The sequence below is a fragment of the Zingiber officinale genome, chromosome 4A, assembly GCF_018446385.1.
Source record: "Zingiber officinale cultivar Zhangliang chromosome 4A, Zo_v1.1, whole genome shotgun sequence".
Taxonomy (NCBI): domain Eukaryota; kingdom Viridiplantae; phylum Streptophyta; class Magnoliopsida; order Zingiberales; family Zingiberaceae; genus Zingiber; species Zingiber officinale.
The window spans coordinates 103,511,249-103,530,726 of record NC_055992.1 but is presented as its reverse complement, the minus strand read 5'-3'; the positions used below and the strand labels follow the sequence as shown (position 1 = coordinate 103,530,726).

Here is a 19,478-nt window from a genome sequence, read left to right as displayed (position 1 = left end):
TCATGGAGTCATAAAGCAGTAACATAACTAGGCATGGTTCTTATTAAACAAAAGCAGGTCTTTCTCCTTTAGCCAGGACACTACCACACACATCCTTCCAGCCCCTCCTGCTGCTCCCCTAGTTCATCCATTCCTTGCCTTTATCTGTAGTACAAGAAAGTAAGCTGTGAGCACTCATGGCTCAGTAAGTTCCTTTCCTACTCATAAAAACCGTATGACATATATCAAAATCATAAGACATAACACATGAAGGCAATTCATTATATCATGCAGCATATCATAGCATATCATAACATAAGTGTAAAGAAGCATGGCATAACATAACAAAATCATCAATTTCACCCTGACATATCATAACATCATCATAAATATCATGGCATAATCATAAGGTATATGCAAGGTAAATTCCTAACCATGTATCATGAAAACATATGCAATATGCCCTTTGAAAACTTATAATATACATACTTAAACATAATCTTAACATGATTAGGGCCCTGGCTTGTACCACATACATAAATGCGCGCGTCCTATTTAGGTCCAAGGTAGCAAGTCTTGAACCCTACAAGGCATACATACTAGGCCCGTTTCTTAGTCCATCGACCTAGGGGCACTTAGGAGCCCATCCCTAACGAGGCCTGTTTCTTAGTCCATCGACCCCGGGGCGCTTATGGAGCCCACCCTTGGTACAAGCCATACATAAAGTAAAATAGCATGTTCTTACATATCATGGTTCTTATCTCTTCTTGTACATTATGTCACTTATCATATCATACCATATAGACTTTTGAGCACACAGCTCATCATAATGGTATGTAAAGATTTGGACACACAGCACATCATATATTTTATGCATAAATTGGGCACACAGCACATCATATATTTCATGCATAAATTTGGGCACACAGCACATCATATATTTCATGCATAAATTGGGCACACAACACATCATATCCTTCATGCATAAATTTGCACATAGCTTCATCATAAATAATACACACCATAGCATAAGGGTTTCCATCATGTATAGATCATAAATGTGCATAATTAAACATAGAAGCATGGAAATCTTACAATCATGGCATATAAGATACATGGAAAACATAATTCGATCTCTAACCCTAATATCTCTTTGTGGCCGAACCATATAGGTTAGGTTTATGGTGAAAACTTCATCCCAACATGTGAACCCTAAGCAAGCATCACTTCTTATACCATAAGAACTATCATGAGCAAGTTTAGGTAGAGTTCTAGGTTACTTAGACTTACAACTTATCATGGCCGAACCCTATCAAGCATGCATTGGGTTAAAGACTATCATTCAAGCTTGTGAACCCTAAACAACTTTCATAGCAAACATTTCAAGGAATAATATGAGCATGGTTGAGTTAGGTTCTAAGTTTCCTAAGTCCTTTATCATGTATTGGCCGAAACTTGTAGGGTTTGAAATTAGGGTTCAAGTGCCCTAAAAACATGAGAACCTTAAACAACCTTCATAGCAAATATATCAAGGAATAACATGAGCATAGTTGAGCTAGGTTCTAAGTTCCCTAAGCCCTAGATCTTGATGTGGCCGAAACATGTAGGGTTTAGAATTAGGGTTCAAGTGCCCTAAAAACATGAGAATCTTAAATAACTTTCATAGCAAAAATAACAAGAAATAACATGAGCATAGTTGAGTTAGGTTCTAGGTTCCCTAAGTCCTTCATCATGACATGGCCGAATACTATAGGACTAAAAATTTAGGTTCAAGTGTCCTAAAAGCATGGAAACCTTAAACAACTTTCATAGCATATATATCAAGGAATAACATGAGCATAGTTGGGTTATGTTCTAAGTTCCCTAAGCCCTAGATCTTGATGTGGCCGAAACATGTAGGGTTTAAAATTAGGGTTCAAGTGCCCTAACAACATGAGAACCTTAAACAACTTTCATAGCAAAAATATTAAGGAATAACATGAGCATAATTGAGTTAGGTTCTAAGTTCCCTAAGTCCTAAATCATGAAGTGGCCGAATGATATAGAGCATGAATTTAAATTTCCTTACAACAATAAACATGAGCCCACTAGATTAGCTACATGTCATTTCATCAAGGAGATCATGAGCATCTTAGATTTTGCTTTAAATTCTCCTAGGCTTTTAAAAAAAATCCAACATAACCGAACCTTCATGGACATGAATAGAGTTTAACTAAACATATAATCATGGCATATCATAATAGTTTCATGACTTATCTTAAGGAGATCTTGGCATACTTAGTTTTAACTTAAAGCTCTCCTAGGCCCTTAGTTTTTACCATGGCCGAATACTCATGGATCTAGGTTTTGCCAAACATTTTTAACACAGATAAATCCTTACCATAAAATACATGCTACAAGAGAAATATTCAAACATATTAAATCTAGATCCTTTCATTCTCTATATCCTTCCTTTGATCTTATCTTGGTTAGAATTCCTTCATGATGTTTTCTTAGCTTTCTCTTTCTTTTTTATATGCAACCGAATCTTCATAGCAAAATAAGAGCTATTGTACCACAGGTGAGGGGAACTTACATCCTTTCGCTTGTGGTTTTCCTTAGAGAAAAAGGTGTTCTAGTGATAAGGAAGGTGGAAGCTCTTCTTCTTGTATCTTCTCTTGTTTCCTTTGCTTGTAAGGGCTAGAACTTGAAGTTTCCTTCTCGGTAATTAGCTTTCTTGGAGAATAACTTAACTTAGAAATTGGTATGAGGAGGGGAAAGGAGTTTCTTGGGTTTGGTGAGAATGGAGAAGGAAGAAGGAGGAAGAAGAAAATGAATTAAATCCCTTTGTTTTCTTCTCTAATCCTATTTATCCCTTGCCAATGAGACATGTCCCCATTCTTTCCCCCAACTCCTCTTTTCCCTCACTCCATTAATTCCCACGAAAATAGAGAGGGGAAGGGAAGTAGTCAATCCTTCTTTTGCTTGCTCCCTTTTCTTAACCAAGAGGGAAAAGGAGGTAAGCAACTTGGTTTTCTCTTGCTCTTTTGCTTAGTTTTCTTTTCTCCTTTAACTAAATTTTTCATTCCTTTTATTCCAATTATTTCTTCTTATCATAATGGTTATCATTCATAAATCTATCTCCATCATTTGTGGGAGGTTTAAGGTTCAATCCTTGACCTCACCTCTTCTTATTCTATATTTTTTTCTTTTTGTTTTTATTTTCCTTTTTCTCTTATTCTTTTCATTTCTATGCTCTAAGGAAAAAAATAATATTCATACACCTATCTTATAATTTCGTGGGTGTTACAATATCTAAGTCCATCATGAAGTTTCTGAGCCATACAACTTCTATGATTGCCTTAGAGGCTGCCACATACTGAGCTTCTATGGTGGAGTCCGAAAAACATCTATGCTTAATACTCCTCCATTGTTATGGCTTTACCTCCTAAAGTAAACACAAAATCCTGAGGTCGACTTACTATTGTCCCTATCTGATTAGAAGTCAAAATCCGTATAACCCACAGGGATCAAATTATCTGCTTTGTAAACTAGCATATAATCTCTAGTCCCTCTAAGGTACTTTAATATATGCTTTACGACAGTCTAGCATCCCGGTCTTGGATTACTTTGATATCTGCTAACCATGCCTATGGCAAAATAGATATCCTATCTCGTGCATAACATAAATTAGACTTCTGATAGCCGAAGCATAAAAAACTGTCTTTATGTCTTCTATCTCTTTTGATGTCATCGGAGACATCTCTTTAGATAAAGTTTACTTCATGTCTAAAAGGTAGAAAACCTTTCTTGGAGTCTTGCATGCTAAAACGAGCAAGGATTGCATTGATATATGAAGCTTGGGATAAGTAAAATATTCTTTTCTTGCGATCCCTTATTGCTTTGATCCCAATAATATATGCATTCTCCTAAGTCCTTCATATCGAATTGTTTGGACAACCATACCCTTATTTCCGATAACACTTTGATATTGTTTCCAACTACTAAAAATATTATCTATGTATAGTACAAGAAATACCACCACGTTTCCATCACACTTCTTGTATACACAAGACTCATCCGGTTTTTTAATAAATCCATAGGTCTGGATTACTTTATTAATCTGAATGTTCCAAGACCTTGAAGCTTTGCTTCAGTCCATAGACTGATTGAGCTTGCACACAAGATGTTCTTTTCCCTTTGCAATGAACCCTTCTGGTTGCTTTATATGGATATTTTCTTCAAGACTTCCATTAAGGAAAGCTATCTTGACATCCACTTGCCAAATCTCATAGTTCATATGAGTAACAATAGATAAAAGAATCCGGACAGATCTAAGCATGGCTACCGGTGAGAAAGTTTCCTTTTCCAACAAACCTTGCTTTGAAAGTTTCAACCTTCCCTTCTATCCCTCTTTTCCTATTGTAGACCCAATGACTATTACACCATCTGGTGGCTCTACAAGCTTCCATAATTTATTAGAACATATATATATATTCTAATTATGTATTCATTTCTCAAAGATGCTGCATCTTTATCTTGGAATGCTTCGTCATATGTTTGGGAATTAAATTCATGTTCTCCAGGGATCAAGTCCAAAAACTTTTCCAAAACATGAATATTTCAGGTTGCCTAACAACCCTCCCACTATGACAAGGAACTTTCTGTAATTGTGTATCATCTGTGATACGTGTTGCAGTTTATTGTGATAATTCATCTTGTACAGTTGGTACTAAATTAGACGTGTCCTTTATTATTTCCTTAATAATAAATTTACTTATGGGCTTATGGTTTATTACATAGTCCTCTTCTAAAAATCGGGCATTGGTACCAATAATGACCTTCTAATTTTTAGGACTATAAACCTCCTTTCGTTTCTCTAGGATAACCTATAAACAAGTGAACTCCTGTCCAATTTATCAGTGTCTCTCATGTGCTAGATCATCCAAATCTAAATATGCTTCAGACTAGGCTTACGCTCATTCTGCAATTCTATGGGAGTAGAGAGTTTTGACTTAGAAGGTACTATGTTCACTTCTGTTTCAGCTTCGGACACTCGTTCTTGTAGTGACCCTTTTTGTTGCATCCGAAGCAGGTCACATTCTTTGGTTTGATAGTGGAGTTGATCTTCTGTAGGTCTTTTCTGTTGAAGTTCTTCTTTCTCCTGGTAAACATTTTTCTTACCAAGTTCACCAGGCGTTCTTCGTCTTCTGAGTCTTGGTCTGACTCACCTTTAGATTCAGGAATGATTCTTGACTTTTCCTTGGAGGGACCTGCAAAAAGAGCAACACCTTTCTTGGTTCTGGCGTTAGTTTGCTCGTGTAGCTCAAGTTCACAAAATAGTTCATCTAATTTTAACTTTGAAAGATTCTTCGAAATCTTGTAGGCATCCATGATGGATGCCCACAATGTATTTCGAGGAAACGCGTTTAGGGCGTACCTTATTAAATCGCGGTTCTCCATTTGGTGGTCGATGGCATGAAGCCCATTGAGGATGTCTTTGATCCTCGCGTGGAGTTGACTCGCGGATTCACCTTCCTGCATCTTAATGTTAAATAATTTATTTAGAAAGAGATCTCGTTTGGTTACCTTAGCGTCGCTCGTTCCCTCATGCAGTTCGATGAGCTTGCCCCACAGTTCTTTCGCATTTTCGTGTGGGGCCACTCAGTTCAACTCCTCCTTTGTTAGCCCGCATTGTAGTGTGTTGAGCACCTTGAAGTCGATCTGAGCTTTCTTCTTCATTTCCGGATTCCAATGTTTCGGGTATATTGGGTTTTTGGAGTTGTCGACAAGCACCTAGTAGCCTCTGGTGGCGCCAAATCACTGGTCAAAGTCGGTCTTCAAGTATACTTCCATTCGTTTCTTCCAGTATGGGAAGTCGTCGCCACTGAATAGAGGAGGTCGGACGGTGCTGTAACCCTCGGTCTGGGCCCTAAATCCTGCACACAAAGAGACAGAAAAAAACGGATCCCAAGACTTGGTCTTGAATTTAGCAGTGTGGGAGAAAAAGAAATATTAAGACTGAATTAGTGTTGCACCAATTCAGATTGGTTTGCTACGATAAAATGCTTCCAAAGAGGTAATTGTACCAATTTGGAATATATCGAAAAAACTGAAAGCTGAAAGAAATAAAATAAAGGTTTCACCTCCTTTGTCTGATTGGTGGTTGTACCAAATCAGAGTAGTACCTACTCTGATACCACTTGTTGGATCGTAGAATTCGCTAGAGGGGGGATGAATAGCGATCGTTAAAAAAAATCGTTATTAAATCAAGTACGCAGTGGAAAAATAAAATGCACAACACTAACACAAACCAATTTTACTTGGTTCGGAGCCTTTGTTGACTCCTACTCCAAGGCTCGCACGTGAGAGTGATTTTCAGTGGGCAATCACTAATAGTTCGCAAAAACGATTACATAATAAGTACAGGAACTATGAAAAGAATACTGACAACAATTGAAAAAAAAATCGAGCCGTAGGTTGTCGGAGAGGCTTCGCAGCATCGCAGAAACAGAGCAATCGTAGAAGAAGTTGTTATCTGTAGCTCTGGAGGAAGGCTCCTTTTATAGGAGTGCTCCGGGCACCCGGATCCCTTCCGGGCTCGGACCATGACGTCGGCCCGACCAATCAGCGCGTTCCACGTTTGCGATGAGATAGACTTTTGCCTTCTGGGGGCCCGAACCACCATTTTCCAGAAACTCATTTCCTGCAAGAAAATGTTAGTCCGAGGCAAATAAAAATTATACTACCCTACAAAATAAATTGTTAGTACAATTATAGTAAAAAGGGTAGTGAGTAGATTCTGTCTCACCGAGACCAGAATCTAGTCACGATCCCAACTTAGATTCCCGAAATGATTCTAAGTTGGATCGACGCTTACTGTTCCCTTGAACGAGGAGCGCGTCCTCACCAAGTCACTCCCCTCTAGTGACTTATCTTAACTTACCTGCCAGACATCCGGTGGCGGACTTGGGTTGATAAAATTCTAACCTAACCCACTTAAATTGTTTGACGGAACGAGCCAACCCGATGAACCTAACCCAAATTGACGGCTCTAAACATCACTCATGATCGTGCACGAGCAATTAGGCATGGTATAAACTGACCAACTAAATACAAATGAATTCTCCAAATGGGATAATGAGCCCAAATATGAAAAAGAAGGCCATTCAAAGGGCCCAATTACTCTTTAGATAAGCCTAATAAGCTGGCCCAGCTCGTCCAGTTTTGGAATTAAAAGAAAAAAGACAAAAGAAAAAAAGAAAAAAGAAAAAGAGAAAGAGATCAATAAAAAGAATTAAAAAAAGGTACACATGGCGAAACGCTTGCAAACGTGGCGAGGTCATTATCATTTGACGTATCATAAAAAGAGTAGCAGCTTGTGTATTCGCGCTCCCGTCGACTTCTAGAATCCGAATTCCTGTCTCAGAGCAGAGCAGAGCAGGGCAGGGCAGAAGTAACCCTAGAGCTCTTCTGCTCCAATTTCTCCGCCTTCTCATCGTTAGGTATACCCTACTTTGGTCAAATCCTTTCTGGAGGAGATGAGGTGGGAGGTGGTGCGTGCGGACGCGAGAGGGGGAGAGGCTTCCGACCGGAGGAGTGCGGAGGCGAACGCGGGCGCGATTTGTGGTCCTGGCGTCCGGTGGGGCCACAGCTGCAACGCCGTCCAGGGAGGGCGGTTCTTGTATGTCTTCGGCGGATACGGCCGCGACCGCTGCCAGACCAACGATGTCCACGTGTTCGACACCGGTGGGTGATGGCTGACTTAAGGGTTGATTGTTGCCTGGAGCTCTCTCTCTGCTCTTTCTCCATTCTCTGATTCTTTAGTCCTTTTCATATGCTTCTGATCTTGATGCTATAGTCGGATGCTTTGTGCCACTCGTTAACTGACTGTATTTTAGTTGGTGCTTACGACGACAATACTTGAGGACTAGGCAATTTTGTTTATCAGTTGTAGTTCAGTCAAATACGATTCTAGATTTCTAGGGAGTTATAAGGTTCCATTCACTTTGTTTTGTTGACTTAGGGAGACTGATTGATTGTTATATGCCGCTTTATTTTGTTTGTTCCCTGTGTTTTGTTTCTTTTTGCTCTATCAGCATTTAAAATTCTATAAGTTATTCAGGGTTTAGTATATAAGAAGTACCACTTGAATCAATAGTCAAGATTCAAGAATGGGGTGATTGTTATTTGCCAAATTTTATAGACAGAGCTAGAGCGTTTCATTTTTAAGTATTTATCTGTTCAACACTGTAGTTTCTTTTGCTGGTTTTTTTCTTTAAAATATGCAGGTGAAAAAACATTGTATTGGAAAAAAAAATCTTAATTACATGGTTGCTCACTTTCTGATGATTGTTATTAGATTTGTGTTTTACAGGTTCTTGTTATACCTTTTCTGATACATTCTCATCGTACCTTTTCCTCTTTTTTTTTTTTTAAAATGATAACTTGACATCTGTACATTGTTAACATCACAGTTAAACAATCATGGAGTAAACCCACATTGAAAGGTATTCCACCCTCACCAAGGGACAGCCACAGTTGTACTACTGTGGGTGATAAGCTGTTTGTCTTCGGGGGAACTGATGGAAAGAACCCGCTCAAGGATACACATATTTTGGATACATGTGAGCATACTAATTTATATGATACTTTGGATGCAAGTGCCATGATACATAATTTTCTTCATTAATCTTCATGCACAGTGAGGTGGTCATTGCTTCAGTGTGTTAAGATTAGTGTTTCTGGATCCTTAATTCCAATGAAACACATGCTGCATAAGCATCATTTGCCCTTCATAATTATTTTTAAACCTTATTATTGTTCATGCTACTAATAAGACTGTAATCCTTCAGTGATGTTCATTTTGTCATCTTGGTTATTTCCTTTTTCTGTAGCATCAAACACTTGGATTTTGCCAAATTTATATGGTGAGGGACCAGAGGCACGGGAAGGGCATAGTGCTGTATTTGTTGGCAAAAGGCTTTTCATCTTTGGTGGGTGTGGCAAATCTGAGACTAACGAAGAGAAGTATTATAATGATACTTACATATTGGATATAGGTATGAAGTTTACATGTTTCTTTTAAGGCTACTTTGAAATTATTTTTATCATCTTCTTCTGTATGCTCGTTTCTGATTGATTTCACTGTAAACTGTAAAGTATAAGCACTGAATTGATTAAATCTCTTATGCATTCATTGCTTTTTATCTCCATATAGAAACAGTGTATAAGAATCACTTTATCTTATTAAGAGATGCTCATTCATGTTAGATTAGGTAGCTACTGGTCTTTCCATTTTTAAAGATGCTTCTTATGTGAAGCTTATAGCATATTTGTTTTCCATATTATTCCTGTCAACAAAGTCGAATCATCGTCACATGCTTTCAACACATTCAAGGTCACTAAATGTGCTAATAGTCAATATCTAAATTTTATTTAATTGTCTTTTTTGTCACTAGAGAAACTAAGTTGGGAACAAGCTGTAACTTCTGGCTCTCCGCCTTCTGCCCGTGATTGTCATAGTTGCTCATCATGGAAGAACCAAATCATAGTCCTTGGTGGCGAAGACTCTTCTGGTTGCTATTTGTCTGATGTTCACATATTAATTGTAGGTATATCTCCTGTAATGATGTTGCAAAGTCCAAGCTATCAAACCCAGAGATAAGTTCGCCATTAGTGTTTTTTGGAATTAGCGATGTACTTATGTTACTATGATTGCATGACACAGTATTACCTAATGAACATTATGACATTGTTAACAATTTTTCTATAGTAAATTGTGTTGCTTTAACATGTCTGGCAGATCTATAATCTCAACAATGTTTGAATAGCAATATATGCTTATAGTTTCATCTAAAAAACTGAGCTTACATTTTTGGCTCTGTTAAAAAATCACTTCATGTTACAAACATCCTGTAAAAGGTTAAATTTCAGCCTGGAGAAGCTTTTGTTGTATTGTCTGCTATATTGTGTATAAACTTTATCACTATTGTTCCTTTTCTGCATGTGGAAATAATGTCCTTCATTCTCTATGCACCTAATGGTGACACATTTTCACCTCGAGCAGACACACTTGTTTGGCAGCCAATGAAGACTTCTGGAAAGATCTTTCCACCACGCGCTGGGCATACAACTGTGCCACTTGGGAATGATTTATTTGTTTTTGGTGGTTTCAGTGATGCTAAAAACCTTTATGATGACCTTTATGTCCTAAACCTGGGTGAGTGAATTATTGAATTTATTCTTATTAACACACTGTGTTTAGGATAGCTAATCCTTCAAATTTATATTTTCTGCAGGTACTAAGAACGTTCATTTCTCTTTACTTGGATGTGGTTGAACTTTTAGATAAAATGACAGTTGGCATTATTTGGAAATAGTCTTAGATAACTTGTTAAGATACTGTTAGTTCATTCTGGTATTGCCCAATCATCAATATGGATCAATAGCGCGCAAACATGTCAGTGTGTTAACATGCTTTTCAAAATCTCGCGTCTTGAAATTTGTTGTGGGCAATGTATTATGTGAAAAAAGTCAGTTGCATTCTTATTTGTATTATCAAAATAGTTGAGGCCAAAGCATTTCAGTTTACAAGCTAATGGTTAGGGGCCATTTTTTTTTTCTTCAAGCATCTACTTTTATATTATCTCCCTTTGCTTGAGATTATTTGAGAGGTTTGTCATATACTCTTTTTGAAGCTCATCTCATTTTGAAAGTTATGATTTCAATAGAAGGGAAGTTTTTCATTTGCTAATGGTCTCAGTTTGCATAACAACTTCCACTTTATTATAAACATAGTGCCCTTGCCAACTAAGTCCTCAGCAGTTCAAACAATAATCCATTTCTGTCATTTGTCTATCTAAAAGGTGTAGCCATGCTAATATTACAAGGTCTAGCATAATTAAACACACTGGCTTTAAGATTATAACAAGCTGTATGAAGACTTGACTCTTATTGTTTTTGTAAATTCAAGTCTAAGCTTTTATTAGAAGAAATTTTCTTTTGGGTTGGACTAAACTTTCTTTTGGTGGATTCTAGAGAAACAGACTTGGAGCAAAGTTGTACCAGATAACCAAGGTCCCTGTGGCCGATTTTCTGTTGCTGGAGAATGCCTAGATTATAGTAAAGGCATTATTGCCTTCCTAGGTGGATGTAATGAATTTCTGGACGCACTTGATGATATGTATTACTTGCATACAGGTTTGATCAATATATGTACATAATTTTGGCTGTTTTTTCCTCCCATCTCAAACAAGATTCCATATAGGATTTCTGCATCAGTGATTTCTTGGATTTCTTTTTATAATGCATTAGAAGCATTTCATTTCGATGTGCCTTATAGATGGAATTGTATTTAAAACTAGTAAATATACTATCTCGATGCATTTTTTTTCCCCAAGTCATTTACTATTTGATTTCTTGTAATACCATGTATGCCAGTGAATGGGTTATATGATCAAAGACTGAAGAGGCCTTCCATAAGGAGAGAGTTGAGGAAAAGGTGTCAGCAAGAAGGTCTTCTCAGTCCACGAATACGAAAAGATGATAAATTACTGAAGCACCATGTAGAATATGATTTGTTGAACCATCCACAAAAAACCAATTTGGCTGGTAGGACTTTGTATGTGATTTTCACACTGCTTTTAATTCTAACAGAATTTTCACTTGAAGCAATTTGTTTTGTGTTTTTCAACTAGCTGGTTGGAGAAAACATAATTCTTCACTGTGAGATATTGGTGTAGGAACCTTGGTGGATGTTTAACATCATTTAACTTTGCTCCTCCGTGGAGCCTTACATTTATCTCTGAATAATGCTGTAGCGCTTAGCAATGGCAATTACTTGATCATCTTCTCCTCATACTTTAGGCACCTTAGAAAAAAGTAATGAATATAAGTTAACTGAATCCTGACATTAACTTTCTATTTGTATAATGAATATGGAGCAGAAAAGTTGTATATCAAGCTACAGTCTGATTGTATGACTAGATATTCATAAGTAAGGTACTTTTTTGCAACTATTGGGTGTTTACTTAGTATGCTGTGAGGTTACACTGTTTTCCTTCCAGTTAACAGTCTTGAAAAGTTGTTCTTAAAAGCTTGGAATCATGTACATGGATTAGTAATGTATGTTTCCTATTATCAGCTCAAATAATATCTCTTTAAAAAGCATGCTTCTAACTCAATAAGAGTTCCTTATGAGGCTTCACTATATCCTGGACCCAAAGCAAAATATTGAAGTCAATCAAAAGTTTGATGCTTTGTTTGTTAAAACTGCTTAACTTTTATTGAACTCCCACTCATGCATTTGCTGCTACCCAGGCAAAAAAGTATCTGATCAGATGTCAGCTGGAGAGGTCAAATTTGAAGCTAGAGTTATAAATGTAAACAGATTCGGATATGCAATTGAAACAACCATTGATGGAAAATTGCTCCACGGCATGCTGTTCTCCAGCACATCAAATATTAGCATAGATAATCATACTCATTACAAGAAGTATGAAATTGCTTTTTGGTCCAATTTTTAGAGCTCCAAATTAATCCTATTCTCTTTATTGGTGAATTTGTTATGCTTCTGACAGAAGAATGGTTGATGACAACGTGAGCAATCAGGCAAACTTGAACCAACCTACTGGTGCGACCAATATATCTGCTGAGAGAGAGAGAATATCAGATCCGGAGCAACCTGATAATCCTCATGTTGAAGGGCCAAAACTTTGCAGCCCATCTGTTGAAATTTTTGGTTCAAATTTGACCAATATAACTCCTTGTGGCAAGGTATATCAGTCAGTTTAGAATAGCATCATATGTATCCAATTTTAGTAATAAGATATTTACTGATAGTAGTGTAAAACTGATAGTCTACAAAAGTCATTTTTATGAAAACAAATTGTCATTTTTATAAACTGATCATCTACATGTATCCATTTTATGACCTAGTGTTTGCCTTGAAGAGTATCAGCTTCTTTCATAGGGGGCACCCCTATTAGTTTAATATGCATGAATGAGATTTTACTCTTCGATTGGTATCTTCTACTTTATGAATTATAAGGCTTATTACTGATTCAGCGGTGCTTTAATTTGTCACTCAATGACTGAATTACTCGGATATTGCTACTTTTCCCAACTATACTGTGCCTTGAGTGGAAGTTCTATTTGAATTTTGGTCGCCTTCATTTGATGCATGCATTTCCATATCCATAATCATGTTTATCCATCTTTGTTACAAATTTATTTACAAAATTTAAGGAATGGATCCAGTGTGTCGTGGATACTATCTATCCCAATGACACGAGTGCTTAATCATTTACATGATACAACAACTATTACATGATCTCAGTCATGGATGCTTAAAACTACAGTTCAAACATGATCTAGAGCACTCAGCACGAGCCCAACATCACATCATTTGGTTATATACTTGAAATATATGTAAATCAAACTAACACGTGTACAATTGACAATCTTCATATGCAAAGGCTAGAGTTTAACTTGTCTTAACCTATTTACAAATTAATTGTTTTTTTATGTCAATACTGTAATGATATGAAAATTTTATTTTAACACTTTCTTATTTACACTCCATCCCGAAACAATAGTATTCAATGTTACATTGTTAGTCCTTATTTTCCTGCTGTTTTATGTATATCTTAGGTTTTGATGAGATACATGTCTAGGTGTTTTTTAGATTATGGTGTATACCCAATAGAACTTCTTGATTTGGACTTTGGAATTTATGATTGGTTTTTCAAAAGAGTTTTGGTTCTTGAACCTGATCGGTAATATGGTTGCTCTCACTATTTCTCATTAATCCATTAGATTGTCAGATCAAAGCTTCAATTTCTACAAAAACAGTTGTTCTATGTTTTAAGATGAAACTAAACTTTATTATCCATAGGCCCCCGGTAATGTAGATCAGGATTCCAGAGCACCTGGAGACAAGAATAATGAGGTCTCAGATAGCCAAAAGATTCCGGTTGATCTATCTGAGAATAGGTCTCTGCCAGCCGAAGCAGATGCGACATTACTGAATGACGGTAAGACATTTTTTTAGGTTTCTGTCTGTTCCTTTAACCGTTCTTAATTTATCACTGCAAAACGTACTCATTTACATCTCAGAAAGTCAGCCACAATGACAATGACAATGACATTATTTTTGAAGTCCATATGCATCATCTGAAATTGCTAAGGTTTACTTTTTCCTTACTGTCAGGAAGCAAACAAGGGAGTTGAAGTTGCAAGTATATCGGCTACCAATGTAGACATAGGATCTGAATGCAGAGTCTTTAACAACTTCGCTAGGTGTGTAAAATGTGCAGCATTCTTGCAAGAAAATCTTCAGGCTTCTGATGAAAAGCATCACATACATGATCGCTCTTGATTCTCAAGTCCAAATTTGAAGGGATGTCTTTATCAGCATTGCTGCAACAGAATGGTCGATCTTAGAGTCATCCTTAATCTCATCACTTGTAGTCGAGGGACTTTTTCTTTCTTCATTGCAAGCTCTATCTGGCATTTGAACGAGTATTGCCTCAAGATGTCTTATCGCATGCACATGGTAAGGATGCTCGGCAACGAAGCATGTAACACACATTCTTGTTTGTATGATAGGTGAGGCGACTCCTTGTACTGTCGAACATCCAAGGTTTGTAGCAATTGATCTGGTCCTCTTGTTCAGGTTCTGAAATAATGAACTTAACTGTAGCTAGTTGTCTCATTGTATTCATCGTATTCATTCTAATTTTGCCGTGTGACTTTGTGGTCACGGTAACCTGTGGAAACTCTCTTGTAAGTGTAATAATACATCCAATGCAATGGCGTAGCTAGGATCTGCAACTGCCCTGGGCTATTATTGTTCTAGTGTGTTTTCTATGATTTGATATTTCTCGATGTCTCTAAAGACACAAAAGAAAACTCTTTTTGAATTTGGACTCAATATATAAAGTCTAAAAATTACTAGGCAATTAGATTTGAACTGAATATATAAGTTTAAAAATTATTGGGCTATTGGGTTTCATTAGGATGGAAATGTAAAAATTACTAGGCTGTTGGATTCGGTCTCAATATATAAGTCTAATAATTATTCGGCTGTTACGTTACACTGGGCTAGAGCTAGGTGAAGCCCAGCCCTGGCTATGCCATTGATACAATGTGATTTGATTTTTCTTTGAAATCTTGGATTGACGGGTGCAAAGTGCTCTCGGTCTCTGACCAAAGGGCTTGAATCCTAATGGCTTTAGTAGAATTTGATGGGTGCCTCAGGGTATAGTACAGATGATGAGCGCATGATATCTTTGGTGTAATGATCAAGAGTCAATTTTCAAGAACTGATGATCATATCTTTGATGTAATGGTCAGGAGTTAATTTTCAAGAATTCACAATGGTGTGATGTTTGTGTATTTACATATATCTTTTTTCATATATGTGGGATTTTAATGTAGTGAATTTATATTGTTTTAGTAGAGTTTGATGGACGACTGAATTATTTTTATTATTATTCTGTTGTTTTTTTTACTTTCATATCAAAATACTAATTAAACGTACAAGAGCCGTCTTAAGTCTTAACCCAAGCAGAATGAAGCACCTTTCATCCTCGCCGTCTATTGTATCCATCGACGGACCTCGACGACCCAAGAAGAGCCCACGGTCAAGATGCCACCTTGAAATATTTATCCACCGAATGCCATCAGCCCCGGTTAGGGTTTTGGGGAAGGCTCGAGAGAGGAGAGACGAGGAGCAGTCTCCAGATCCTTCCGAGAAGGGTATCTGATTTCCCTAAACCTTGAATCCAATCTCTTCGTGCGATTCGTTTGTTTCTTATCCTGATTGATAGTTACCGCTCCTCTATCTGCGGTATTGTCTTTTTATTTTTATTTTATTTTCTTTTGTTTATGATTCTAGTTGTTTGCAATTTTTGGGTTTATTTACTCTTGTTGTTTCACTCTAAAGTGTAAAGAATGTGATGCTTGTCCTTTATCTTTAGGCGTTTACATACTAAAGTTTAGGTTTTGAGTTTGCTATGGTTGTAGCTAGGGCGTTTTAGTCATCGAGGTGTTTGGATCGGAAGAATTTGCAATGTTTAACCCTCTACTCTGATTCTCATATGTCTCGTTGAATTTCAAACTTTTAGAAACATGAAAGATAAACATGAATGCACTTCTGATTCTGTGTTAAGAATTACTTGTGCTTTTGCAATAATAATGAAGTTATCTCAGGCGTTTGCTAAATATCATCATAATTATTAAGGCATGTTAGTCTCAACTTTTGGAGATAAGCTACGTGGATCTTATCCTTCCATCAATCTTTATGCAATGCTATAGTTTGTCCACAGTACTTTATTTTGATTATTTGTTTCTAACTTTACAGTTGAAGAATTTGTTTCTGCTTTCATGTTCATATCATTCCCAGGTCTCTATAATGGCTTTAGCGAATAAAATCGGAAATCTTTTAAAGAAATCTGTGACTTCCAGTCCATCATTGTTTCAAGCAATACGGTGCATGTCATCTTCCAAACTTTTTGTTGGAGGTTTGTTAGATACTTTTCAATATATTTTTGGCCATGCTGCTGGGGAATTGTGCAGCTTCTGATGTTTTTTTGCACTTTACAGGACTTTCATATGGAACTGATGATGTGAGTTTACAAGAAGCATTTACAAATTATGGTGAAGTAATTGAAGGTAAGTTGTGATTTCATTTCTGATATATAGTAAAATTTGAACTAAATGTTTATGAATTCGCATATATGGTTTTGCAGCTAGAGTCATTATGGACAGGGAAACAGGCAGATCTAGAGGTTTTGGATTTGTGACCTTTACATCCAGCGAAGAGGCTGCTGCTGCTATCAGTAGCATGGATGGGAAGGTGCATATGCTATGTTGTTTCTGTTTGTTTACTTAAGGTTATTGTCCAAATGAAGCAGAACCTAGATGTTGTCACATAAGAAGTTTTAAATTTAAAATAAAAAATGTCATATGTAGCTGCAAGAAGTTATGTAATTTGCATGGCAATCTTTTGTTTATGAAGATGAGCTATGAATATGCAGAAAATCACACTGCTGGGCACTAAGGAATGATGCGTCATTGCATTCAATTTTTAGAATTAATCCGGCATACTAACACCAGATGCCTGTTGATAACTAATTGCACATTTACACATGCTACTATTATTTGGTAGGTTTGATATGACATCTCATTTTTTGCATATTAGATACTGTTTGAACTAATCCTTTATCACCCATTTTAAGCTTTCTAAGTGTCACCCAAAGCAATGTTTACATCAGTGCAACTCTAGTGGCTATATACTTTGTTAATTTATCAGAATCCGAACTGAGAATTTATAAGTTAAACATCCTACTGGTTTGGGAAAGAAGTATGGTCCGTACTTCCGCACCGTACTGCTACATAGTGTTTCAAATGAAGTGTTCTCAGCAAATTGCAAATAACAAGTGGATAGAGGCATTATAATTGTAGCTACTGATAGTGGGCTATCCTTCTAGCTGTGTTTCATAAATATGTGATTGAAGATGATTAGATTGGGAGGAAACTCTATCTGTATTTGAACAAATACATGCATGATAACAATCATTTTAAAAGAAAATCATCAATTAGAATATGCCTTGTTATTTTTAGAATTACACACATAATGTTATATGATATGTTCTAATATCAATGATAATTATTACTATATCAGGATCTTCATGGAAGGATAGTTAGGGTAAACTATGCAAATGAACGAACTGGTGGATTTCGTGGTGGTTACGGCGGTGGTGGGTATGGCGGTGGTGGAGGTGGGTATGGTGGAGGTGGGGGCTATGGTGGAGGCGGAGGCTATGGAGGTGGTGGTGCAAATACTTACAGCGGAGGTAATTACAATACTAGGACAGGTGCTGCTGGTGCTGATGGATATGGTAGTGGTAGCTATGGTGGTCGCAGCTACGAAGGTAGTGGTAGGGGATATGATCAAACCAATACTGGCGCTAACTATGGCGTTGCTGGGGGTGGCGGTGGCATTGACAATTACCAAATTGATGACAGTGGTGGTTACGGAGGATCATATGGTGGTAGCAATGCTGGCAACTATAGCAGTGGTGCCAGCAACTTCGGCAAGAGTGCACCCATGGGATTCAACAGCAACAAGTTCAGCAGTGACCTGACCACTGATAATGGTGGCTATAGAGTCAACAACAATGAGGACGAATTATTGAAGAACAAATTCAAAGAAGATGATGACAACGATGATGACAACGAACGGGATGAGAATGACTTGTTGAAGAACAAATTCAAAGATGACGATGCTGACGACGACAACGATGACGTATTGGAGGACAAATTCAAAGATTATGATAATGATGATGATAACAATGACAAACTGGATGACTATGCCAAACGAGGGTAGTGTATGAACATGTGATCTAAGCAATTACCAGCATTGTCCATCATGTCAGCGTAAATCTGTGGACCTTGGTACTTGGCCAGATTGTTTGTATGCAGATCTCTATTACTATTTTGATATTACTGTTAGAACAAAATTGGAGATTGCATTGAGCTTTTTCCATGCATATAATGCTAGATGCTACAAACTGTTTCACTACTTTTGTTCACTGAGATGCGTTGGCTAGCATTCTGTGTGCGAAATTTTCTTATTCTAGAAGATAGAGCATATATGTGTTTGCTGCTTATAATCTCGGCTACCTTTTATTCGGTCATCCAAACATTGCATATAATTATGTTGTTTAGGCATGAAAGAACTTTATTTCTTTTGGTCTCCATTTGATTTAATTATGGTTGTAAAGTAGACAAGCACCTGCAATGATTTAAGTTTACAGCACCAACAATTCCCCTACTTGCAATATTCCACACCAATAACTCCAAAATATTCGCTCAGTTTCACATCGCACAATTGCTAAGTAGGATCCTGCAGTGCAATTTTGTTAGAACACCAATTTAAAGGGGTGTTTAGTCTCGGCATCATCAATATAATCGCCTTTTTGGGGGCAAACGTTTGGTGAGTTTCCTCTTAAAGTTTTGAAGGATTAAGACATCGTTCCTGTCCAAGTTTGAATCTCAACGTTCCTTGGAACTCCTGAAAGCAAGACGACCGAGGTAGTCTCAGGTGAAATAGCAATTATATCAGTCAAATATATTGCACGATAGCATCATCTTCCTCGGATTAAGCGCCGTCGCACAGGATGTTCAGCGTTCTCTTCTGTAAATAGATTTTCAGGAACAACTTTTGAAGTTGAAGGTGATGTTAGTGAAGCAGAAAATGAGACGTGCACAGCAAAATCAAGGATCGCCTTTGCTGGGTTACCATAATTGATAATTACATGGGCGGTTACTTTAATATGTTTTAGGATCAATTTTTAACAGTGTAAACTATCTTATTAAATATCTAATTTATGTAAAATCCACTATATTAGGACAAAATACTTCCATAATTTATCTACTTGCATTTAATCAGGAGGTGGGGTGGGGGTGATGATACTACTGTATGGAATAAGTATTATCATTTTTGCTCTAAC

General features: G+C 37.1%; 2 protein-coding genes across 5 annotated transcripts; both read left to right on the top strand.

Annotated features, from left to right (window-relative positions):
- Positions 1-7,351: 7,351 nt before the first annotated feature.
- Positions 7,352-14,817, top strand: LOC121970406 (RING finger protein B-like). Of its 3 annotated transcripts, none has more exons than XM_042521118.1 (11): positions 7,352-7,707; positions 8,436-8,585; positions 8,856-9,020; positions 9,420-9,572; positions 10,028-10,180; positions 10,999-11,160; positions 11,401-11,571; positions 12,280-12,454; positions 12,543-12,735; positions 13,856-13,994; positions 14,171-14,817. In XM_042521118.1, the coding sequence occupies exons 1-11, from the start codon at positions 7,500-7,502 to the stop codon at positions 14,188-14,190; spliced, it is 1,689 nt and encodes a 562-aa protein (XP_042377052.1). In that variant the 5' UTR covers positions 7,352-7,499; the 3' UTR covers positions 14,191-14,817. The 3 variants fall into 3 exon arrangements, with proteins under 3 accessions (XP_042377052.1, XP_042377051.1, XP_042377053.1); XM_042521117.1 differs by having other exon boundaries at positions 12,540-12,735; XM_042521119.1 differs by lacking the exon at positions 9,420-9,572 and having other exon boundaries at positions 12,540-12,735.
- A 783-nt stretch (positions 14,818-15,600) lies between these two features.
- LOC121970405 (glycine-rich RNA-binding protein 3, mitochondrial-like) lies at positions 15,601-18,547 on the top strand. Of its 2 annotated transcripts, none has more exons than XM_042521114.1 (5): positions 15,601-15,720; positions 16,367-16,484; positions 16,567-16,635; positions 16,713-16,819; positions 17,648-18,547. In XM_042521114.1, the coding sequence occupies exons 2-5, from the start codon at positions 16,376-16,378 to the stop codon at positions 18,350-18,352; spliced, it is 990 nt and encodes a 329-aa protein (XP_042377048.1). In that variant the 5' UTR covers positions 15,601-15,720; positions 16,367-16,375; the 3' UTR covers positions 18,353-18,547. The 2 variants fall into 2 exon arrangements, with proteins under 2 accessions (XP_042377048.1, XP_042377050.1); XM_042521116.1 differs by having other exon boundaries at positions 15,665-15,811.
- The last annotated feature ends 931 nt before the right edge of the window (positions 18,548-19,478 follow it).